The sequence below is a fragment of the Suncus etruscus genome, chromosome 9, assembly GCF_024139225.1.
Source record: "Suncus etruscus isolate mSunEtr1 chromosome 9, mSunEtr1.pri.cur, whole genome shotgun sequence".
Classification (NCBI taxonomy): domain Eukaryota; kingdom Metazoa; phylum Chordata; class Mammalia; order Eulipotyphla; family Soricidae; genus Suncus; species Suncus etruscus.
The window spans coordinates 47,919,466-47,945,919 of NC_064856.1; the positions used below are offsets into that span (position 1 = coordinate 47,919,466).

General features: G+C 40.9%; 1 protein-coding gene and 1 non-coding gene across 2 annotated transcripts in view; both read right to left on the minus strand.

The window, feature by feature from the left end:
• Nucleotides 1-325: 325 nt before the first annotated feature.
• The window catches only part of UVRAG (UV radiation resistance associated), a 328,462-nt gene continuing 302,333 nt past the window's right edge, over nucleotides 326-26,454 (minus strand). Inside the window, exon 15 of the mRNA XM_049780278.1 lies at nucleotides 326-2,140. Within this exon, the coding sequence (XP_049636235.1) occupies nucleotides 1,441-2,140 (700 nt within the window). The 3' untranslated portion in view covers nucleotides 326-1,440. The remainder of the gene's footprint in view (nucleotides 2,141-26,454) is intronic.
• Nucleotides 21,949-22,055, minus strand: LOC126019643 (U6 spliceosomal RNA). Its single transcript, XR_007499275.1, has one exon. It is a non-coding gene; the product is annotated as a U6 spliceosomal RNA (small nuclear RNA).

Below are 26,454 nucleotides of genomic sequence, written 5' to 3' on the forward strand. Positions count from 1 at the left end.
GTTTCTACATGGAAAATAATGGGAACTGTTCTTTTAAACTGTGATTCTAAATGCACGTCAAGCCTACGAGTGTTTGGACAAAACATGAAAATGACTATGAAACCTATGAGTGGAACTGTTCTGGAGGAAAATGCCAATACCAGAGATAACACCTGTGAAGATATTTGTTTTGCTATAGATAATACGTAAGTGCAACTGTGGTTAACAACATAAGCAAAGAACCAGCCCTGGTTTTGTTCAGGCCAGTCCAGTCACGATGTAACAGACGGAAATGTAGGTTCCAGAGGAATTCCAAAATTGGAAGAAAAAAAAAAATCAGGTTGAGTGAAGTAAACTCAGTTTTTATTCTTCTATACAATACAGGATATATGGATAAAGTTTCCTTAAAGAGCTTGCAACCCTGAGGTGATATCCTTGGGTATATAAAGTATAAAGCAATAGCAAATAAAAATCTGAGCTCCAGGAATGATAATTGAACTTCAAAAACATAATTTAATATTTAAGCAATTGCACATAGACCAGTAATATTCTATGCCTCATCTAGTCTCTTAATCCAACTGTCTGTGTTTGCACACTGGACAGCCTGACTCTACATATACAATGCCTTTCTTTCCAGCTAAAATTTAATAAATTAACATTGGATTTCCAGATAGGGACGTGTGTCTGGTGAGTGCACTGCCAGAAAGCATGCCTCATTTTTTACTGCAGCATCAGCCCACGTAAACACTGAGACTCCCCCAAAGGAGAATGAACATGCCATGATCCTGGAGCCCCCTGACCCTGATCCCAAGCTAGCAGAGAAGAGGTTTTTCATCTAAATTATGGGCTCCTCAAGGACATGGCTGACCAGGGAAGATGGAAGGTCTGTGACTCTTGTGAGCTCCGTTTTCAGGCCGCTGTGTGATAGGGCACGTGCAGAGTGACTGGAATCGGGGCAAGGCGGACGGGCTGGGGCAGAGGAGGATGTTGTGCTTCTTATTCATCAATTCAAAAAAGGATCAAGGATCCTTCAATAAATGATGAAAACCTTTTTTTTTTTTCTGAATTTTCAATTTGCCCAAAGCTTTCTGATGAGGGCAAATGTCTCTGAGAGATGAAAAGTGAGTTCATTATATTATTTATATATATTACCATCTTCCCTCTGAGGATAACATAGAAGTGTAAATAAAAAAGCAGACAAATATCTGTAAGGTGACTCAAGCATGAGAGTAACCTTTGCTTTAAAATAATCATCAGGCCTGAAAAAGCAAATCTTGCAAGCAAAATCTAACTTGGTCCGATCTGCTAATACACAATGATCCTGAGTCCCTCCTTGATCCACAAAGTCAGTTTTTCTGAGGAATATCCTCCATTATGTTTTTATTCATTTTCATAATTATAACCAGTGCAGCTTTATCTTCATTTTAGGCAGCAAATGTGTCCTGGTCTTATGGCGTCTGCTCACTTATCAGAACTCCTGCGTGGCCGACGGAAGCTGGATACGTTTTCATTCAGTGCATAGATCCTTCGGGAGAACTCTTCAAATTCTCCCAGAACTTGTTCATCACACTCCACTGCCACAGCACTGTCCACTGGGATGCAGTTAAAGGCTTCCAGCTGATCACCAGAGGTGAACCCTGTGGCTTCCATTCCGATGATTTCTTCTGCTTGCTCTACAGCACAACAGAGCTCAGCTTCTGAGACGGGGTGGCACTCCCTGAGCAGCTGGGTGTCAGTAGCACCAGCTTGCTCACCAGGTAAGAGTGTGCCATTGATGGTAGCTGGATGCCCAGAGACTGTTCCTGGCTCATGGCTAGTACCTGCGTTCATGTGGTCCCCATGCAAGCTGTCACCCAAATTGATTCCCTTTTTCTTGCTTTCTTTGGAGAAGTCCAAGGAGGTATCCAAGGAGGAAGATAGAGATGCTGCCTTCCTCTCTGACTCGCCCACAGAGGAGATGGTGGGTGCAGGCTGGGCCAAGGCAGAGTTGTAACTGGGAGGAGGAGTTTTGTACTGTAGTCTTTCGTTGTCTGAGCTGGCGCGTTTTCGGTGTCCTTTGTCTGGTGAAGGGATACCTCCCGAGAAACCTACATCAGCACCCCCATATGTGGAGCTTTGTCTCTTTGGCACAGGAATTGCACTGGAGGTGTGATGTCTGTCACTAGAAGAAAGAAAAACAAGAAATTACTTTCTTTTTTGGTTTTTGGGCCACACCCGGCGGTGCTCAGAGGTTACTCCTGGCTGTCTGCTCAGAAATAGCTCCTGGCAGGCACAGGGGACCATATGGGACACCGGGATTCAAACCAACCATCTTTGGTCCTGGATCGGCTGCTTGCAAGGCAAACGCCGCTGTGCTATCTCTCCGGGCCCAAGAAATTACTTTCAACCTCAGAATACCTCATGCCTTTAATCCCAAAGAGATATTTAGGTTTGAAATAGTAAAAAAATAAAATAAAATAAAACTCAACAGTGTTAGTAATAGTTTCTTCAAGAAGGGCATAAGGCATATTGGAATATAGCCAATGGACAGTTCTCAGGGTAGGATGTGAGAACAGAGATTGTTCTCACATGGGAATGATCTGTTAGAAGAATATGTCAGGTGTGTGAATGTGGAAACGATCCCACACTCTATGAGAGTTGCTCCTGGCAGTGCTTGGTCCTTTAAAATATCCTGTTGACAACCATGAACAATTCTGTAACCATGGTGATTAATAAGGTAATTATATGTAAAATATACATATTTAAAAAATATCCTGTAGTCTACAGGGCCACCAGCCATCTTGTTCTTGTTATTATTTATTATTATTTTATATTCATAAAGCAAGCATCTTCATCTGGAAAGAGGTTTATTTTTTTTCGTTTGTTTATTTTTTGGGGTCATACCAGGTAGCGCTCAGGGGTCACTCCTGGCTGTGCTCAGAAATCGCTCCTGGCAGGTACAGGGGACCATATGGGATGCCGGGATTCGAACCACCGTCCCTCCTGAATCGGCTGCTTGCAAGGCTAATGCCCTACTGCTGTGCTATCTCTCATGCCCCAAGAAATTGAGATTTTTTTTGTGGGGGGGGGGGCACACCCAGTGGCACTCAGGGGTTACTGCTGGCTCTGTGCTCAGAAATTGCTCCTGGCTCGGGGGACCATATGGGATGCCAGAGACAGAGTCCGGGTCTGTCCTGGGTCAGCTACATGCAAGGCAAATGCCCTAGCACTGTGTTACCCACTGTGGCCCTGGAAAGAAATTTTAATGACTTGCCTAACAATATTATAAAACAAAAACTTATGAGTTCATGATCAATAGGTTTGTTTTCTAATATTTAAAGGTAATCATCTTCCTTTTGAGAACTGGTGGCACCTCTTTCACTCTGTGTCTCTCTCTCACTCACACATATCTCTTTGGCCCCACAGTGTTAATTTAGTTACATAAAGCATGTTAGTCTCTATAGTAAGTTCCTTTAGGGACCGGAGTGATAGTACAATAGGTAGGGTGTTTTCTTTGCACACAGCTAACTTAGGTTTGATCTTGTTGCTCTCTATGGTCCCCCAAGTCCACCAGGAGTAACCCCTGAACACTGAGCTAGAAGTCAGCCCTGAGCAATGCCAGGTGTGACCCCAAAACTAAAACAAACAAATAAAGCAAGCCAAAAACAAACAAACAAAAAAAACCCCAAAAGGCAATTCATTCCTTAATGGCATTTCACTTAGTTCTCCAAAAAATAAAACAACCTGTCCAAAAAAAGTGGCATGTATATTATTTGCGCTTAATATAAAGTAATAAATGAATTAATGGAGACAGAGAATCTAGACCTTGGAAAAGATGGTCTTTTAGAGGGATGTAGGGCAGGGTGGAGGTCAGGACACATACACAAAATTCCTTTGACTCATGTTCTTCTGATGAGATAAAACACCCGGAAAGTAGTTTGTAAAAGAACTAAGTAGAAAGAGAGGCTAGACTTGAAACTCTACCCACCCAATAAATAGCTATTCTGAGTGCAAGTCCTTGGGCCGGGGAAGAGATGCAAGACAGAGCAGGCTCTGCCTCTGAAGAACTTCCAATCTTGCGGGAGAAAAGACATCATAATTATTGCAACAATACACTTCAGGGTTATAGTAGTAAGAGGTGCTGTACAAAAGGAGACAAGATTCAGGGGTCCATCTCCCTGTGTCCACAGGCATGAGATCTAGCACATTTCCCTACTCAGAAAATTTCTGATGCTGGGTTATCCCTGTGGACTCAGACACCTAAGCCAGAATTATTCTTCTTGAGAAAAGGCAACCACAGGCTTCTAATCCGTGGAGCTGTTACACTCCCTTGCTTGGCGGAACGTGTTGGTGCCAGGAGAGATTTGATAATTAGGGGTGGTCAATGGGGTACACACAGAACCATGCAAGTAGACCAGTAAATTACTGTTTTTAGTTCTCAAGAGAAACAAAACAGAGCACAACCTGCTGGTCTTAATCTAGATTTTTGGTTAATATGTTGTCAAAACTCCCGGTAATTGGGCAAGCCACACATTTTTGCCAACCTTGTGTTTTTACCCCACCACTTGCTGACAGTGGCCCTCTTGAAATGATTCTGCAGGGGGCCTAGGTAATCAAACCCAAACAAAGAATCAGCACTACCCAGACAATCGCTTCTGGCAGCAGTGGGCAAAAACAACAGCAGAGCAGCCTGGAACACTGCTGGTGACACAGCCGGTGGGCAACTAGAAGCCAGCCGGTGCTTCCTGCTGTGAAAGTCACTGCATGCCATCTCTCAGCTTACACATGGGCCGAGGAAGAACTGGGGGCATGGCACAATAAGCATTGCTTATGAAAGAGAGAAAAGGGGGTTGGTGGACCTTTTTTGCTTGGGAAGTGCCCTGAAAGCTTTCCTCCGTCTGTGCAACAGAACATGTGAGAGTGACAGTCTCATCCCAACTACATTGGAAAGGGATCCTCTCTTCTCTGAGCATCAATACTGGAAGCTCTGAGGTTCACACTGTGGAAACAGAGGCAGGAAGGTCCTGGTGATGCAGGACCCACATGTGACCCAGAGGGGTCTGATTCCACAGCCTGTACAGTCTGGCCGCCCACAAAGGAGAAACATATTCAAACAACCCACTGGGACTGGATATGGTTCCCCCCCAAACCCCAAAAGTTGGTTGTAATGAATAAAAGACTTGTGATTGGTTTTTATTTCTCATATGTTTTGTTTTTAGTTTTCTAGGGAGAATAAAAGGTGATAATAATTAAAGATGCTTATGTATTTATATATATTTTACTTCAATACTTTAGAACTCAGCAATCTTAAAAATCTGCAATACTGAAAAGGTCCCGGAAGTAATGAAAAATATTAGTTATGAGCAGCCACCCAAACTATACAAAACTCCCTGTATACAATATAGTATGTCCCAGGTCATAATATATGCTGGCCCGTTAACCAAATCTTAGTTATTCTTACTTTACACACAAATATCAGATTTTACAAGATCACAAAAAACAGTTATCTTTTTTGTGGGGGTAACCCTATAGGCAAGAGCATTTGGCAATACCAATTGATGCAGATTTATGAATTCTAAATCTTATCTCCTATCAAATATCATGGAATGTCCTGTACTCTTTACTGTGTGGTATTTCTCTCTCTCTCTCTTTTTTTTTTGGTTTTTGGGCCACACCGGCGTTGCTCAGGGGTGACTCCTGGCTGTCTGCTCAGAAATAGCTCCTAGCAGGCACAGGGGACCATATGGGACACCGGGATTTGAACCAACCACCTTTGGTCCTGGATCAGCTGCTTGCAAGGCAAATGCCGCTGTGCTATCTCTCCGGGCCTGTGATATTTCTCCTTTTTTTTTTTTTTTTTTTTTTGGTTTTTGGGTCACACCCGGCGATGCTCAGGGGTGACTCCTGGCTGTCTGCTCAGAAATAGCTCCTGGCAGGCACGGGGGACCATATGGGACACCGGGATTCGAACCAACCACCTTTGGTCCTGGATCGGCTGCTTGCAAGGCAAACGCCGCTGTGCTATCTCTCTGGGCCCGTGATATTTCTCTTAATAAAAGTCTGAATATTGGTCAGTGTCCCAAATGATAAAAAAAAAAAAGACCAACTTTTTTTCCAGCTTATCCTGTGTTATACTTTATTAAAGTGGTATGAAAGATGTTAATACAAAATTTGAAATACTTCATTGTACCTGGCTAAAGAGAGAAAAGATAAAATGTGGCAAATAAAGGGTAAATCTTAGATATGCAGACTTTATTGTCTGCTTGGGTTTCCAAGATTGTATTTGATACTACTTGTATCTCATGTCCTACATTTTCACAAAAATCTGTGGGAACTCTCCTAGGGATGGATATATATATATATATATATATATATATATATATATATATATATATATATATATATATATATATATATATATAGCCTAGAAACTCAAAATCACCATAAAAAGTAGTCTGCATTCCTATGTTTGTTGCAGAACTTTTTACAATAGCCAGAATCTGGAAACAGCCCAAGTGTCCAAGAACATGAGTGTTTAAAGAAGCTGTTGTACATCTACATAATGGAATACTATGGAGCTGTTAGGAAAAAGAAAGTCATGAAATTTGCCTGGTGTGGCCCAACCTCCCCCCCCCAAAAAAAAGATGGAATGACCCAATATGTTCTGGGAAACTGCTTGCGAGGTGCTTGGGCCACACCCGGCGGTGCTCAGGGGTTACTCCTGGCTATCTGCTCAGAAATAGCTCCTGGCAGGCACGGGGGACCATATGGGACACCGGGATTCGAACCAACCACCTTTGGTCCTGGATCGGCTGCTTGCAAGGCAAACGCCGCTGTGCTATCTCTCCGGGCCCTCCTATCTCTTAAAGCCATAGAGTCCCTCTTTTAAAATAGCAATAAGGGCTAGAAGAAAAAGTCTTGCTTGGGATAAAAGCTCAGGCAAAAACCAGAGCACAGGTATTGGAGAGCCTGTCATTCTTACCCCCAAATGCATCAGCAATATAATATGGCACTGTTCCCTTTTGCATAGGCATACTAAACAAAGGAGAAATCTTAATATATAGAAACAAGTTCTTATCCACCAGGGATAAGAACCCATAAGTTTTAGAATAAAGGGGCGCCTCCTACCCTGAACACTTGTCATGGTGACTCAACTTAAGACTCCATTTATCAGACAATGACTGTCCAACCCCAAACCCAAGATCCAACTGTAGAATCAAGACAGTTCCCTGCAACAGCACCAGGAATCAAACACCCTCTGAGGAGTGCCTAATACCACTCTGGTACCACCTTGTGCCAGGTTGCTACGACATCCTGACAATGAGGAAACAGCAACAACTTGATCTAAGAGCAGGTTGCTCTACCTCATATAATGATAAGAAGATGAAATCAGAAGACACTTCATCCTTTGATCTGTGCAAAGGATTAGTGCAAGATCACTAATTACAGAAGACTGACTACAACAACCTTGATGGAGCAGAACTCCTAGAACCTGGAAAGACTCTATCCTAGACTTCGTCCTATGACCTGTGCAAATACCAAAATCTCTAATTACAAAGGACTGATTTTGTCAATCACAACTGAACGGATTGTTTCCTGGCACCATAAAGACTGTGGGGTTCGATAATGAGCACATCTGCAGGCTGTAATTGTTCCCATGACAGTATGCTTCAAGGATAGAGAAATACTGTATCTTTTAGGCCAAGGGAATTCCCTTTCTAATTTCCCCAACACTGTACCTATGTAAAAACAAATAAACAAACAAAAAAAAAAACCCCAATACAAAACTTGTTACACCAGCCCTCCTTCCTTTTGTTTCTTTCTTGTTGTTGTTTAGTTGTTGTTTATTGTTGCTGTTGTGTGTTATGTCGTTGCTTGTTTTGTATTTTTTCTTTTCATTTCTTCTTTTAAATTGATATTGATAGCTCCTAGATGGACTCTTCCCAGCTTTCTTTCTTCTTTTCTCCCCCACCCCTTTTTTCCCAACAGAACTACAGAACTTGAATTTGTTCTGCCTTATAAATTGAGGGGGAAAAAAAGTGGATGGTATCAGGAGCAAACAGTCACATAAACATTGAGTAGAGGGGCCAGGAAGGTGGCTCTAGAGGTAAGGTGTCTGCCTTGCAAGCGCTAGCATAGGACGGACCACGGTTCGATCCCCCAGCGTCCCATATGGTCCCCCCAAGCCAGGAGCGATTTCTGAGCGCATAGCCAGGAGTAACTCCTGAGCGTCAAATGGGTGTGGCCCAAAAACCAAAAAAAAAAAAAAAATCATTGAGTAGAAATAAAAAAAAAAAATGATCAGGCCTAAATACCAAATCCATGGCCCGGAGAGATAGCACAGCGGTGTTTGCCTTGCAAGCAGCTGATCCAGGACCAAAGGTGGTTGGTTCGAATCCCGGTGTCCTATATGGTCCCCCCCCCCCCCCCCCGGTGTCCCATATGGTCCCCCGTGCCTTCCAGGAGCTATTTCTGAGCAGACAGCCAGGAGTTACCCCTGAGCAACGCTGGGTGTGGCCCAAAAACCAAAAAAAAAAAAAAAAATCCAAAGTCAACAACAGAATCAAGATACCAAATCTGCAACAAGTTATATACAAAGGGGACCTGTTACACTAGCAGTTGGAGGAGGCAAAGTGGGGAGGTATGGGATGCATTCTGGGAATAGGGGTAGAGGGAGGACAACACTGGTAGTGGGAATGGCCTAATTCGCTATCACTATTTATGTAACTTAAATATAACTGAAAGATTTGTAGTTCACATTGGTCACAATATCAATAAAAAAAATTAAACAGGGGCCGGAGAGATAGCATGGAAGTAAGGCGTTTGCCTTGTAATCAGGTCGGTGGTTGGAATCCCGGCATCCCATATGGTCCCCTGAGCCTGCCAGAAGCGATTTCTGAGCGTAGAGCCAAGAGTAACCCCTGAGTGCAGCCAGCTGTGACCCAAAAAACAAAAACAAAACAAAACAAAAAAAACCCCAAAAATTAAACAATTAAAAAAAGAATAAAATAGGAATAAGGAGCTGGAACAACAGTACAGCAGGTAGGGCAATTACTCTGCATGTAGCTAACTAGGGTTGGATCCCTAGCACCCTATATGGTTCCCTAAGCACTTCTAGGAGTAAATCTTAAGAGCAGAGCCAGGACTAACACCTGAGCATCACCAAGTGTGACCTCAAACCCAGGAGGGAAAAAAAAAAGGAATAGAGGATAGGGTTGTTCACGTGTAAGAAGTTCCAGGGTTCAGATTCCAATACCATATACACCATTCCCCAGGTCTGGCTCTTGAAATACCAAAGCACACTGGGTATAGCTCCCAACAACTAGCTAAAAATAAACTGAAAGTAAGAGGAAACAACATAGCTTATTTACATATTGAACAGAGTAAATGAGAAACTAATGGCCTTTGATGCCTGGCACTTCATCTGCACTGAACTAAAGTGAGTTGAGTTTGTTTTTGTTTTTATTTGTTTGGTTTTGGTTTCTAGGGCAATATCCAGCTGAGCTCAAAGGTCACTCCCAACTCTGCACTCAGAGCTAATTTCTGGTAGGGATGGAGGGACCATATGGAGTTCTGAGCCAGCTGCATGCAAGGCAAGAAGCCTACCCTAGTTGTACTGTTACTCAAATAACTATTAACTTGGAATAATTTCCCCTTTTAGATTTTGGTTTTATTATGTGTTTAATGAAAAACAACCAAAACATACAAACAAAAAAAAGATAACTAAAGTACCCAACCCCCCCCCCAAACAAACCTAATTAAAACCATAGAGGAAAAAACCTCATGAAGTCATGAAATTTTCCTATACATGGATGTACATGGAATCTATTATGCTGAGTGAAGTAAGTCAGAGGGAGAGAGAAAGACGCAGAATGGTTTCAGTCATCTATGGGTTTTAAGAAAAATGAAAGGCATTTTTAACAGTATCTCAGAGATTGTAGTTTTGCTTCATGATCACTTCACTTAGATTGAACAAGAGGTCAAAAGGTAGAGTTACTAAAATACAACCAAATTTTTAAGGCTGTTCAATTTTCTTACTAAATAAATTGGTATGTTAAATTGTGATGAATAATGTAACATTATTAAAATTTTTTTCTTACTCTTAAAAATTGAGTAAATGGGGGCCGGGCGGTGGCGCTAGGGGTAAGGTGCCTGCCTTGCCTGCGCTAGCCTAGGATGGACCGCGGTTCGATCCCCCGGCTCCCCCGGCGTCCCATATGGTCCCCCAAGAAGCCAGGAGCAACTTCTGAGCTCATAGCCAGGAGTAACCCCTGAGCGTCACAGGGTGTGGCCCAAAAACCAAAAAAAAAAAAATAAAAAAAATAAAAAAAAAATTGAGTAAATGGTATTTTGGGGAAGTTGTGTCCACACAACATGTATCATGATACCATTTCTTGAATTCTCATTGCCAGGCCTCATTTCTCAATGAGGCCCAGATGGCCCCCCTGGGTCTCCAGGATCTTCCAAAGAGGAATAGATGAAAATGATATCAATGGCATAAGAACAGAGGAACAAATAATAGAATGGTGGGGCACGGGGCCGGAGCAATAGCAGTACAGTAGTACAGTGCCTTGCAAGTGGCCGACCTGGGACAGACCTTGGATGGATCCCCGACGTCCCATATATTCCCCCGAGCCTGCCAGGAGAGATTTCTGAGTGCAGAGTCAGGAATAATCCCTGAGCGCCTCTGGGCTCAAAAAACAAAAACATAAACAAAAAAATTAGAGGGCCACAGGAGGAATCAGGCTGGAAGAGGGCCACAGTTAAAAAAAGTTGAGGAACATGGTTTCTCCAAAGCAGAGCCTGTACTTTAGCAAGTGGACTAAGTTCTTTAGCTCATGGCACACAGGATCCTCATCAGTCATCTGCTTTGAGAGTGTATGTCTGGAAACAAGACATCTGGGGTCTAAAATGACAATTAAAAGGAATTTATTTACTAGGCCATGCTTTGGCAAAATACACATGGGTTACTGAGTAATGACCATACTGGGGGCTGTTAAATGACTTAATAACAAACCTTTTGCTATATGTAAAAAAGGCTACAAAAATAGTTTGGTGACAAAGAAAGAGGTGTGTTCATTTAGAAGCCGAGGAGAAAAGTCTGGTTTAATTTGACTTCTCTGGATCAGGTCTTGTCTGATCTCTCTCCTAGGGAGACTTCCTTCACATTGAGTGTTTGTTTATTGTAGTTACCTTTCTCCTCTCTTCCTCTATATGTGAAGATAGGGTTGGGGAAGAAAATGATGTTCAAAAACCTGGATTCTATTCTTCACTTGCCACCAGATCCTACCTATTTGTAGCTGCAAACTGAGCTATGACTTTTAAAGTACCTCTTAAAAGTTACATGAGTATAGGTCGGTATTGTGTGCTCTAGTTTTCTACTTTGTAAAGAAGAGCACAGGGCTATGGCAAGATGAAATAAAGCCATGCACTCCAAATGCTTGGCAGAGTGCCTGGCATCAACACTGGAGGCAGCAGTAGCTGTAACTGTGGTTGCTGATTAGCTTCCATAGGATTTAGATCCCAAAAGTATGATCTTCACTTTATAGAAAGGGTAACTGAGGCTCAAAGGCATTCATATCTTGGATAGGAACATTGGATAACAAATAGTAAAAGAAATAACAGAATCTAGATCCCCTTCTTTTTATTATTTTCTTCAATATAGAATACTATTTAAGGTAGTATAAAATATACTTTATATAAATATGTACTTACATATATATTATATATATTTATATACAATATAAAATAATTATTTAAAGAAGAATCACAGTTCCTCCCACCTAACCCATCTCCATTACAGCATACCAGGAAACAAGCTGCAAAGAGTCAAAAAATCAAGTTACATCTAACAGTGTTTTGGAGAAAAACTGCTAAATCAAGGGATTTAAATGAAATAATTCAAATTTTGTTCCCTTCATTTTTCTTAAAGAAATGGGTTAGGGAGGTTTAGAATAAAAAGAAGTACTCAAACTGTTTCTATTTACATGACTGTCCAAATGCAGAGGGACTGCAAAAACCTTCCAGAATCCTTTAAGGTACATTCCAATTGTCCCCAAGTCCCTAAAGCATCTTTTTTTTTCCTGTATAAATTCAACTTTAGGGAGAGCATTTTTTAAGAGGGAGGATTTATCTATTTTTCCAAGGAGAATTTCTTTTTCTAATCTAAACAAGAAAAACTATATCCAACACTTTTTTATAAAGCATCCAAATGCCTTCCCATGCAGTCAACCTGGATGATGGCAGGACACATTCATTCAATTCTACCACCTTTGCCCTCATCATCTTCCTCCTTTTTTGGGGGGGCTATACCCTGTGGCACCCAGAGGCTCCTAGCAGACTCAGGGGACCATATGGGATGCCTGGGATCAAACCCAGGTTGGTTCCAGGTCAGCTGCATGTTAGACAAACACCCTACCAGCTGTGCTATTGCTTTGGCCCTTTTCTGTCGATTTTATTGCCTGAAACCATTTCCTCCTTTTTTTTTTTTTTTTTTTTTTTTTTTTTTTTGTGGTTTTTGGGTCACACCCGGCAGTGCTCAGGGGTTACTCCTGGCTCCATGCTCAGAAATTGCTCCTGGCAGGCACGGGGGACCATATGGGACGCCGGGATTCGAACCGATGACCTTCTGCATGAAAGGCAAACGCCTTACCTCCATGCTATCTCTCCGGCCCCCATTTCCTCCTTTTATGGAGAAGGAATTTGAAGAGAAAACAAGGTAATAAAGCACTGGTCCAAAATGAATCCCATTTCCATATTTTCCATATACAGTATTTCAGACATCCAGTGGTAGGGCAATTACTGTAAAAGATAGAAAAATAGGGACCAGAGAAATAGTACAGAAGATACCTGTCCTGCATGTGGCAGCTGCAATTCTGGTCCAAATCCCTGGCACTACATATGGCCACTTGAGGACTAGTATGGGTCACTTTTGCCCACAGACCCAGGAATAGCCCCTAAGTACTGCTAGGAGTGGCTCAAATGCAAACCCTATCCTCCCATAGATGAGAGACAAATGACCACTGTATTCCTCTGAATCTACATTTTCTCTGTAAAACAGTATATTCACTTTTTATTGTAGTATGGATTAAATGAACTATATAAAGGACAATTCTTAGTATAATGAATAGTATTCCATAAATTACTAATAAATAATAGCAACCAATAGTTATAGGTTTTATGGAGAAAGTATTTTAGCAATGTACTGTTAAAATAAATCCTCTCATCTTTATATTATGAGCAACACCCTCATTTTACAGGTGAAAAAACTGATGCACAGGGGTTACAAAACAGTCCAAAGTCACAAAACAGCTTTGACTTAACAAAGACAATCTGAAATGTCTCTCTCTGGTCCCTAGCACACTTGCCACCAAAGCACCTACATAAAAATGATTTCAACTTCCGCTTGAAGGAGAAGGAGAATTTTGGGGTTAGTGGCTTGGCTTCTTTTATTTTTCTTCTTGCCTATAATATGCGTGGGTGATTTTTTTTTTTACTTCCTAGGATTTGTTATGCTAACAGGCATGATATTTATTGACTATAAACAGAAAGACATTTTGCAGCAAAATAATATCAATGTGTAGACACAGAATAGTGTCTCACTCATCCATGGGTTTTAAGAAAAATAAAAGACTTATTGTAATTATGCCCAGAGACAATAGAGATGAGGGTTGGAAGGACCAGCTCACAATATGAAGCTCACCACAAAGAGTGCTGAGTGCAGTTACTCAGTTACTACACTGTTACTGTACTGTTACTGTACACAGTTACTATACTGACAACTATCATAACAATGTTAATGAGTGAATTAGAATGCCTGTCTCCAATATAGGTGGGGGTTGGAGGAAAATGGGGAACTTGGTGATGGGAATGTTGCACAAGTGAAGGGGGGTGTTCTTTATATGACTGAAACTCAACTATAATTATGTCTGTAATCAAGGTGCTTAAATAAATATATGATAAAAATAATATCAATGTGGAGATAGGGAAAAGTAGGATAAGGGGAAGTGTAAGACTTTATCACTTTAAGAGTTCTGGACACAGGCTGAATTTTATTTTATTATTTATTTATTTATTATTTATTTATGTTTTTTGTTTTTGGGTCACACCCAGAGGCTCTCAGGGGTCACTCCTGGCTCTGCGCTCAGAATTTGCTTCCTGGCAGGCTCGGGGACTATATGGGATGCTGGAATTTGAACCAGGGTTCGTCCTGTGTTGGCTGCTTGCAAGGCAAACACCTGACTACTGTGCTATCACTCCAGCCCCCTTTTTTGTATTTAAAAGATTTTCTTTCCTGTTTGCTTTCAAACTTACATGTACTGTTTTATCTGTCTACAGTGAAGTCTCACACAATAAAGTATGAGAAAAGAGAACAATTCACTGTCTTAAATATGTGTCTTTCCCTCCTACAAAATGTTTCCTCTGAGGAATATTGTAGATTGCAGCTGGTCAAAATGCTAAATCTTCATTGTCTGGATTCTGGCCAAATCTACAACTACAACTCAGTAGAGTAGAGAATACTTAAAAAGAAAAGAAAAAAAAAAAACAAGAAAAACAAAAACACCCAACATAAACCCAACTTTTAAACAACATTTGATCTTCTTCCTTCTCTCCCCACAGCAATCTATGACCTCATGGCAGCAAGACCTCTACGTGGAGGTGTTTAAGTTGGTTTATGGCCATTAGAAATGTTTGAAGTCCTGGGTACTACTCTGCGCCAATATCATGTCAACTGTGCTAAAAAGCAATAATAGTTTCTCACCTTCTTAAAGATTACTGCTTAAATAATGCAGACCAATGACAGGGCTGCACACAGTGCCAAAAGCAGGTTGCCAAGGCGAAGTTGAGGTAGAATTACATCTTTTGGCAGCTAAGAAATTATGACATAAAGTAAGTTTTTTCAGAAAAACAACCTCTATAAATTAGGCTACTATCCACTTTCAGAAGTTAGCAAAGGTTAGAATTTATCTTTCTCCCCTTTCTCACTCAGATCCAGTACATGCACTGAGACTCCTTTAAAAGGCAGAGGCAAATTTAACATCTAGATCTTATCTCCCAAAAGGTAGCAGGGGTTAGGGGGTTAAGCATGTCATCTCTTGGCCAAAAGCAAGAAAATGTAAGGCCTCTCACCATTATCAGGCAAGTGAAAGTGCTTCATCTTTGCCTTGGAGTGAATAAAAGTAAGAAACAAATAAAAACACAAATGATCTTGAGTCAAAATCATACCATAGGCTAAAATCTTTGCCAGTAGTTACTTTTCTCCTGTGCTCAACATGGAAGATGGCTTGCCAAAATGTGACTAAATAAAAATAACTAAAAAAGCTCTTGGGCAAGAGTGATAGTGCAGTGGATAGGGGGTTTGTCTTGAATGTGGCCAAGGCACATGTTTGATCCCCTGAATTCCACATTGTCTACCCCAGAGTTCCAGGAGTGATTTCTGAGTTCAGAGCTGGGAGTAAATCCTCAGAACCACTGGATGTGGACCCCAAACCAAAAATAAATAAATAAATAAATAAATAAATAAATAAATAAATAAAAATAAAAGTTTTAGGGGTTGAAGAGATAGCACTGCAAGAGGGTGTTTGCCTTATACGCAGCCGACTCAGGACAGACCTGGGTTCGATTACCAGCATCCCATATGGTCCACTGAGTCTGCCAGGAGCGACTTCTGAGTGCAGAGCCAGAAGTAACCCCTGAGCACCTCTGGGTGTGGCCCAAAAACAACAACAGTTTTGACCAACAAGAAGTTTTGACACACACACAGAAGGGTACATTGAAGCGGTGGAATCCCTTCAAGCCAGGGGCTACTCCTGGTCTTATACTGGGGGGTTGCTCCTGGCATATTTGTAAACATATAGTGCCAGGGATTAAACACAGACCTCCTTTGTGCACCCAGACTCAATAGGATGAGCTATTTCTCCTGCTCCAACCTTTCAGCTTTACTTCAACCTAATATAATTGATGGAAAAGAGAACTCACAAGGAGAAAAAAAGCTCTGCAGACAAAGGATAAAACAAAATGTAGAAATTCATTTCCCCAGATTGTTACGTGAGGGGCTGGCCACTAGTTCTTCAAGGTTCTGGGCCACAGGGACCATAACAGAAAAGGGAGGTCCAGCACAGCCAGTGGCTGGAGGCTGAGCTCACTGGGAGGAGGGAGATTGTGAGTCTCTAGAGAGGAGTTAAGTCAACCACCCCACACAGGAGGTTTCACTTTAAGGAATCATTGTACAGATGACTGTGTTGAAATCAGTCAGGCAACAAACATTACGGGGACTGTAAAATGTCTGCAGACACAATGAGATGCCAGGGATGACACCTAGGGACCCCAAAGTGTCTGGACAGCACCTGAGACATGAATTAATAAAGAGTTTATGTTGAAACTAGGAAAGGCTGGGTTGGATAATTCCTCTGCCAGGGAGATCAGAGGAATAGCAATCTCAGAGAAGCTAGCTCCAGAAAGAATTCAGCAGGGAAATTAAAAACTTGGTCAGTGAACAGTTTCAAAATGTAAAAACTGCTTGCAAACAGGGATAAATGAAGTTCTAGACTCTTGAGGCCAATGAGAGAATCTGTGATAGTCTGTAAGATACAATCAAAGCTGAACCACCACATGTCCAATAAGCAAACATGAACCAAACCAAGGGGTTTTAACTGCTTGTTGCTTTAGAAGAAAAACAGATAAGTCTGCACTTTTAAAAGAGATGGTTCAGGGGCCAGAGCGACACAGTGGGTACAGTGGGTAGGGCATCTGTACTGCATGTGGCCAACTCAAGTTTGCTCCTTGGCATCCCATATGTTGTCCTGAGTACTGCAAAGAGTGATTCCTGATTGAAGAGAGTAAGCCTTGAGCACACTGGATATAGCCATCAAAACAACAACAACAACAACAACAACAAGATGGTGCAGATCACAAAAGTGTATGAATTAGAAAGAGACTGGGGGACTCTAGAGATGATTTCTTGGGAATCTATCCTTTTCCTCTACTACAAAAAGGGTGTAGTAGAAAACTATAGAGATGTCACAAGAACACAGTAGCAAACAAAGTGACTAAACTCTGGGGATAAAAATATTTTAGAAAGGGACTCTAGCTTTACTTATACTATATTTAGAGAGAACATGGGAAAAAGGGGGCTTGTAACAGAACTGACCTACAAAAGACTGACATTCAAAGGGCTGAGATCACTTTTCATCAGATTCTTCAATGGATTACTAAATCTAGTCTAGGCAAAAGAAATACCGTGTGCCAAGACCTAATGTTAAGAGAAAAAAATGTCGGAGACTCCAAAAGTTTATAAAAGTAAAGGGTAAGGTGTCTGCCTTGCGTGAGTTAGCCTAGGACGGATCACGGGTTCGATCCCCCAGCATCCCATATGATTTCCCAAGCCAGGAGTGATTTCTGAGTGCACAGCCAGTAGTAACCCCTGAGCGTCACCAGGTGTGGCCCCAAAACAAAACAAAACAGTAAGGAATATATATATAGTTCATGGAATTATCTCTCCAGCCCTATCTTTCATAGCATACACCCTGTTTTATCACTCAGAGCACACATGCTGCTTTACCTAATCCTATTACCCTGTCTCATTACCTAAACACAAAAGCACACACCCTTTTTTTAATCCCCTCTCACATTCTACTCAGATTGGTTGACACAGAGTCTACATCCTACTCTCCCCTAATATAAATATCCCTTTCCAACCTAAAAGAAATGGAGTTATTCTCTTGAAGTGGCTGGTGGGTGATTCTTTGTGAGTACTCTACACCTGAGATCTGATCTCACTAGTGACTTCTACATCTTGGGATCCGACTTCATCAGTGTCATTGATAATTTTGTGCTTTTGTTTTCATTTTTAAGTCACACCCATATGAGCTCAGGGTCTAACTCCTGGCACAGTCCTCAGGGAACTATGTGGTACTAGGGATCAACTTAGGCTTCCTACGTGCAAAGCATGTACTCCAGCCCATCTCCCTGATTTGTGTTTTGGAAAGTGCAGTTTGGTTAAAGTTGGGGGAAAAGATAGGAAGTAAACCCAAGAGGCCTAGAGGCCCCAAGAAGTAGCTGAGGAACTTTCAGTTCATTCCTAAGGCAGCATGTGTGAAATGATGGAAGCTCAGACAAGGAAGTAAATGTATACATAGATTATAGATACTGTGACATAGTTTAATGGTGGTTGGGGTGGAAGTAGCAAAGAAAAAAAAATAAACATGAGCACAGAGAATCATGTGGTGAAAACACCCAGGAGCCAACCTGAAAGAAAGCTTGAGATCACACTGAAGATTCACATTTGTGTGCTACTTCAGGGTGAGTGATAGTGAAAAAATAATGGTTGTATATAAGATTCCTGAGGATAAAAAACAAAGTGGGAGAAAAGAAGGTCTAAGTCTGGAAGTCTGGTTTTGTGAGTTCTAAATTTTATGATGAAGTAGAAGAGAAGCTTGCAAATAAGATAAGCAACAATAGTTAGGAAGGAAGGAATGAAGAAAATTATGATATAATAATGGGATTTTTTTCCCCTAGAACCACCAGATGGCAAATGATTCATTGTATTAACCTTTTTTTTGGGGGGGGGGAAAGTGTTTGTTTGCTTGTGGGCCATACACAGAGGTGCTCTGAGGTTACTCCTTCTGGCTCTCAATCAGGGATCACTCCTGGCACTGCTCAGGGGATCATATTGGGAAGCTGGGGATTAAACCTGGGTCAACCGCATGCAAGGCAAGAGCCCTACCCAATGGACTATCTCTCCTTCCTTGTGCCAAAGATTTTACTCTTAAAAAGTTATAAGAGAAATCCTATAAACTCATTAACTTAATGGAACCTAAAACCATTTGCCTGGGTTCAAATCTGAGCTACTCTGCTTGGTGGCTCTATTACCTTTTACTTAGTTTCCTCATTTGAAAGATGGAAAAAGACAATGAATCATGACTCACAGGATGTCACAGGGATTAAATAAACTAATTAATGACACTGTTTTGGGAAAGCAGCTACTTGGAAAAAAGAATTATTTGATATTATAGTAATATTACTTATTGCTCTCTATTAACAGAGAACTTTTAACTATTGCTAAAGTTGAAATGCAGGGAACTATATATAAGTAAGCATTAATCAATGAATATATTGAAGTAGCTAGTGGTTACTTCTACCCTGCAAACACTTGCAAACTTTTGATAGGTCAAGATCCTAACTCCGGAGAGTCTTCTGGAACCTTGGTAGAGTACTTTACATTTTGAAGGATGTACATCAGCTCATGCTTATCACATGGTACAGAATCCCTACTGAAAAGTACTGACTTCTTGGGGGTACAAAGCAAGGCAGGTGTGAGGTCCTTTGATCCCCAGTCCTTAGCTGACTGTGATTATAGCAGCACTGCTGCTGTGATCTGTAGCAACAAGTGAATGATCCTGTAGCTATAAGTGAGTGACCGATAGCAAGCACCACAACCTAGCATGTAACCCTTGGATATCCAGCAGCACAAACAAAGGGCGGGGGGGGAGGATAGATAATTTAGCTGCCATCAGGCTGGTGAAGTATCAGAAACAAAACAAAAATCAAAATAAAATCAGTTATTCAAAGCGAAAATCTAAAAACATTAATAACAAAAGATTATCTTCTAGTATTAGGTATATGAAGTACTTTTTGGCTAATTCTTTTTCTCCATTCATTTAAGTGGGTCCATCTTCCACAGTCCAATTCAAGCTTCTTCACTGAGCCTTCTTCAAGCATGCCAACTTAAAATGATTCCTCTGAACAGGTGTAGCACTGGCAGCTATGCCATCCTCTGCAGTCTTGAAAGCTCTCAGAGTAAGTATATAAAATAAGATTTATGGGTCAGAGAGATAGCACAGTGGTATGCATGCAGCCGATCCAGGACTGATGGTGGTTCAAATCCCAGCATCCTATATGGCCCTCTGTGCTGACAGGAGAGATTTCTAAGCACAGAGCCAGGAGTAACCCCTGAGCGCTGCCGGGTATGACCCCCCCCCCCAAAAAAAAAAAAAAAAGGATTTACAATTAGTAAGTGCCCACTGGAACAGATAAGACAGTTTACCAATAACCAGGACACTATGAAACTTTGGATAAGTATACATTTTATATTTGGAATATTATAATAGACTAAGAAGTAAATATCTGGAGAAATTGCAGAGGAGGCTATGTTTGAAAGGAAAATTAGCTACTGTGTGTGTGTGTGTGTGTGTGTGTGTGTGTGTGTGTGTGTGTGTGTGTGTGTGTGAGCACCTGCATACAGAGCTACAGTTAGAAATAAGGAGAAGGATATTTAAGGTAGAAAACATATGCACAGTCCAACTGTCATGTCTTAAAAGAAGTGTATGGGAGGGACCCGGTTTTCTGCTTCTTGAATCCACTCCTCCTCCACATTCCAGTCTGATGTAGTCCAGAGCCCTCAAGAGATACCAAGTGAATGTACTTGTTTTATGAGTAAGTGGATTTAGTTGTATTCAAAAGAAATAATTTGTGGGGTTTTGTTTTTCTTTTTTAACCCTTATTGGTAATGTGTTACATAAAATAAAGGGAAAAATCACTGTATTATTTTCTAACAAGAAAAACCAAGTTACCTAAAAGGAGAGTAAATCTAAATGATAAGATCCTCTTTTTTTTTTTTTTGTGTGTGGTTTTTGGGTCACACTTGGCAGTGCTCAGGGGAAACTCCTGGCTCCATGCTCAGAAATTGCTCCTGGCAGGCACGGGAGACCATATGGGATGCCGGGATTCGAACCAATGACCTTCTGCATGAAAGGCAAACGCCTTACCTCCATGCTATCTCTCCGGCCCCTAAATGATAAGATCTTATGCAGTCATTAAAAACTATAGTTTTGAAGTGGTACTGGTAAATTGTAAGGTTTGTGTTCCCCAATATGTTTTGCCTGTAGTCACAGATTCTGAGAACTAGAAGTATGGCTAATAAGATGTGCTATATGTGCAAATATATAATGTATTTAAAGAGTAAAATATTTTACTAACAAACTTTTAAATATCGATTGCCTATTGATATCATCTCATGGATTTTTTAATGGATTTTTAAGAGTTAAGTAAAATATTCTGTTAACAGCAAAGGGCATATCCTTTTCATCTTTTTCAAAGTGTGGCTGCCAAAACACTTACATATGTGACTCAGATGAGTGCTCTTAGTTGAGCCTTTATGATATAATCTCAGTCATGTAAGAAACACAGAGGAAACTAATTTACCAGCGGTTTCAGTCCCTGAGATTGTAGGGGTTATTGCTTCCCTTTCCTTCTGTATATTTTCACATCTTATTAATTTTAGTCATTAAAATTATATTCAGCTTCCATATATATTATTTTAGAATCCAAAGGAATGAAGAGAAACAAACATGATACAAATAAAAGTGTGGACAAAAAGAAAGGTTTGGGTGACAGACTTGGTTGCTGGAGGCTGAGAAGCTGCTAGGGATCTCCATGTGACTTCTGGTCACTGATGAAGGGTAAGTGCCCAGAGGACATGGGCCAGCTGTTCCCCATCTCTGCAGGAGACAGGAAAAAAAAAACAACTGGAAATGGGTGTGAACCACAGAAGGACTGTAGGTTAAATATAGGGAAGAATTTCCCGAAGCAAGGGTGTTTAAACTCTGGAATGAGTTATGGAAGAAGCCTGGTCCTCCAAAGTCTTTTAAAATACTCCAGACACCCATATGCCTTGTGTGTTCCTGCCTTGAGGCAATGAGATAACATCAAGGTTCCCTCTCAAAAATATCTTCGAGTAAATTATTGCAATGAAACTCTCTCATTTATTTGTTTATTTATTTTTGGTTTTTGGGGCCACACCCGTTTGATGCTCAGGGGTTATTCTTGGCTAAGCGCTCAGAAATTGCCCCTGGCTTGGGGGGACCATATGGGATGCCGGGGGATCGAACTGCGGTCTGGTCCTTCCTTGGCTAGCGCTTGCAAGGCAGACACCTTACCTCTAGTGCCACCTCACCGGCCCCTCTTTCATTTATTTATTTATTTATTTATTTTTTAAATATGGAACGCTTCACGAATTTGCGTGTCATCCTTGCGCAGGGGCCATGCTAATCTTCTCTGTATCGTTCCAATTTTAGTATATGTGCTGCCGAAGCGAGCACTCTTTCATTTATTTTTGATCAGGCTTTTTTTTATGCTAAAGATGCCAGCCGGCAAGAAGTGCTCTGAGTGGAGAGGAAAGCCTATCTAGCACAGCTACCATAAGGAGTACTCTTGAGACATCAAAGACCATGTCATTTGCTCTAAATTTAAAAATCAACATCAGCCAACATGGTGTTGTTTTATTTTAAAATGTCCTCTGGGGCCACATGACAAAAACTTAATTCAACTTGTATATGAGAAGGAAGGAAAGAGGAGACATTTTCTTTTAAGAAGTGACGGTTTTAACAATGGATACTGTCTTGTTTTCAAAAATAAGTGAAAAGTAGACTGAGACTATGCTATCCTCTGATTTGAAAGAAAGTAGATTGGTTTATTTCTTCTAGATGACACCATTCTGTTTACTAGGAAAAACAAATCACATTTTAAGAAATTTACATTTTCTTAAAATGTGCCAACATTTGTAGACTTTTTCCTTCTTATTTGTTTAGTCATTAAATGTTCCTGCTTCCTTTCTTTGTAGTTTAGTTGTTTCAATGACTGGAGATGGTACAGTTGGTTGTGAAGTTCTCACAGTTGTGGGAAATGGGAGATCACAAGTGTTAATTGTACGGCTGAGACGATTCAAGGAAGTGCCATTAGGACTGTGCTGGGCAAATGGGGTCAGGCTAGAGATTGAGTCTGAGGCAAGTGTGCTCTATCACTCAGCTATCCTTGGGTCCTGTTTGTCTGTTTATAAAAATCTGTTGAGCTTAAATCTATTTCTAAAAAGGAATGAAAGGCTAGGTCTGATGTAGGTTAGCAGAAGCACAATAAAGTCACTGGTTGCTTTTTTCCACAGTCACAGCCTTAAACATGGTAAGGAAGCTGCAAAAATATTTCAACAAGCTTTAGAACTGCCCAGGATACTCAGTGCTTTAGCCCTACTAAGGTAAGGAAATGGTGACCCTCAGCATGTAAATCCCTGCTCCAAAAGCAGTCAGCTAGCAGGCTGCTTAAGGCTGCCTTTCCTTAAGGTAAAAAACTGTCCCCTGGTGCTGACTCTCAGGCTCTCAGCCCCATGCCACAGCAAAGGCCAATAGAGAAATAGTTTCTGCAAGTCATGTCCTTCAAAATATTTAATTTGTCTTATCTACTCATTTAGATATAAACTAAACAACTGTCAGCTAAGTAAAGGCAGAGCAAATCTTACACTTTTGTATCTTCTTTCGTCTCTTGAATAGTGCTAGATGTAGAGGAGATACTTAATGAATTGTTAAATGCACAAATAATAATAATTTATAAAAATTATTTTTAGTGTATACATTACTTGGACAGACAGTATCTCATCTGCTTCATTCAAATATGCAGAGGAAATATGACTGGTGCTATTAACTCCATCCAAAAAACATACTTAAAAAATGATGAGAACTAAACGACTATGCTGAAGCAGGGATCTGTATGTTCTGATCTCTGTGCCCAGTGCTTCTTTTGAAGCACTGCCTGGCATGAAACTGCTAGGTAGTATAAATCTTACAGTCAGGAGGTAATTGAAAAGGAAAAGATTCATGACTAGAGCAGAGCAGATGGCTATGACATGCTTTTTATTTTACTATGCCTCATTACAAAAAAGAACATTAAAACACTTTTTAAAAGAATATGTAATTAAAGGAAGATGAACACTATAGACACATGTATGTTTCTTGTGCTTCTATTAGCTTTATTGTTTCTTTATTAATCAGCAAAGCTGAACATTAATTGTTCTGTTTCTTCTTGTATTAAAATTCTTAAATTCTTTACAAAGTGACTCAGTTTCTTTCCTGACTCTGAGGTATACTGGTGTAGGACAAACAAAAAAGCATATCTTTCCAGAACTGCTTGTAAATTTTGCAGCATATTTTTTTGGTACACTGGAGATGACTTTGTTAGCTATCTCTTGGATGTTAAGAAGTACTAAAAATTCAGTGGTGTAGTGACAGGAGGACTGGGGAAGAGCCAAGAAGCAGAGTGACCACAACAGGGTTGGGAGATAGTCTGAAGGACTGGAGTGTGCCTTGTGTGCTCAAGACCCTGGGTTTGATTCCTAAAGTCACAGATCTGTCCCCTAACTTGGATGTAGTCCTGGGGGCCCCAGAACAGCACAGTATCACCAGGTCCAAACACTATCTAGCCAGTACTACCAGGCAAAAGTATAATTGGAAGTGACCCCCTGACTTTTCTGGAGAGGGCCCCCTCCAATCAATGCTAAGCAAAATAAGTCAGAGGGAGAGGGATGGCTATAGAATAGTTTCATTCATCTGCAGGATATAAGAAAAATAAAAGACAGTATTGCAATAGTATCCAGACACAATGGAGATGAACGCTGGGAAGACCAGTTCATGGCATGAAGCTTTCCACAAAGAGTGGTGAGTGCAGTTAGAGCACTAAACTCAATGATGACTACAATGAGAGAGAGAGAGAGAGAGAGGGTGGGCAGGCAGAACGTCTGTTTAAGAGACAGGCATGGGTCTGGGGTGGGGGGTGAGAGAATGGCAGATAGACACTGGTGGGATGATCACACTGGTGGTATACATTCTATGACTGAAACCCAAATATGAACATATAATCATGGTGTTTAAGTAAAAAAATTAAAACAATACATGGATTAAAAAATTTATTCAACCAAAAAAGAATAAAAGAAAGAATCATTAAGAGAGCCAGCTTGGCAATGATCAAGGGACCAGGAATGGTGAAAATCACAGGGGAATAGGAATCAAATAATCTAGGTTTCTGGTTCTGATTCTGTCACTTATTGTATCTTGACAAGTCATTTTATAAATCTATGTCTCAGTTTCTGAGTGGACAAACGGTAATCATCATTCTTGCCCACTTCCTTCCTCATAAGTTATTGTAAGTGTACAAAAAAACATGACACATTTTTTTTTTTTTTTTTTTGTGGTTTTTGGGTCACACCCGGCACTGCTCAGGGGTTATTCCTGGCTCCGTGCTCAGAAATTGCTCCTGGCAGGCACGGGGGACCATATGGGACGCTGGGATTTGAACCGATGACCTTCTGCATGAAAGGCAAACGCCTTACCTCCATGCTATCTCTCCAGCCCCAAAACATGACACATTTTAGTGAGTCTTCTATTCTTCACATTTCTAGTTACAGGTGAGCTATGTAATTAAGTAGTTAGCTTCCAAAAGTAGGTAGGCAAACAGACTTGTAGGCTACTTTCTCAAGGCTTCAAAAGTGGAGCTGGGCAAAGCAAACTGAATACAATGAATATTTATATTATTAGCTATTTATTATATAGAATAAATCATTCACAAAAGGTGACTAAGAAACATATTCTGTACCCATTTTTCAAGTATATGCTAACATAAATGTCTTTTTTGTTTTGTTTTGATTTTTTTGGTCCTGGCAGTGCAAGGTGGACCATGTGGTGCCACCAGGGATTCAACCTGGGACTCTGCATATAACACATACCACAGTTCTTTGGCTCTTGAATATAGATTTATTTTTTTAAATCTATATTCTATTTGCCTTTTTTTTTTTTCTTGGCAATATCCAGCAGTGCTCGGGTTACTCCTGGCTCTGCTCAGAAATCACTCCTGGCAGGCTGATCAGATTATATGGCATGCTGGGGACCAAACCTGGGTCTGCCAGATGCAAGGCAAATGCCCTATCCACTGCACTATCAATTTGGCCCCTTGAATATAGATTAAAAAAAACAAAACAAAACCTACAACAAAGAATAAATTTACTTTTCAAAACAAGAACAGTAAACTATGCTTCATGTACCCATTAAATATTTATAATAATGATTACAATTCAAGTTGTTAAAATTTGCCAGAAGTCAGAGAGAAAGAAAGTGACAGAAATGGTATGGGCCTGGTAGGCATTCTGGGGGGAAAGAGAGAGCCTTGGTCTACTCCTGGGAATGCTCAGACCACTGGGCTAGATGATTTTTGTTTGTTTGTTTCTTTTCTTGTTTTTTTTTTTTTTGTTTTGTTTTTCGGGCCACACCCGTTTGATGCTCAGGGGTTACTCCTGGCTAAGCGCTCAGAAATTGCCCCTGGCTTGGGGGGACCATATGGGATACTGGAGGATAGAACTGTGGTGGAGATCTTTCCTTGGCTAGCACTTGCAAGGCAGACACCTTACCTCTAGCGCCACCTCGCCGGCCCCTGGGCTAGATGTTTTAATGATAGGAAACACCAGGGCCATCCAACAGTGTGTGTGGGCCTCTAGGATTACACTTGACAGTGCTCAGGGAGCAAAGCAGTTCTTGGAGATTCTCCTCAGTAACATGTGCAATACAAGGCACATGCTCCTAACTACTGAACTAGCTCCCTGAACTCAGAGTTTTTATATGTTCATTACAACTGGGCAACTGTCTCCTGACACCCCTGACCCCATTTTCTATAATCTAGCCTTCT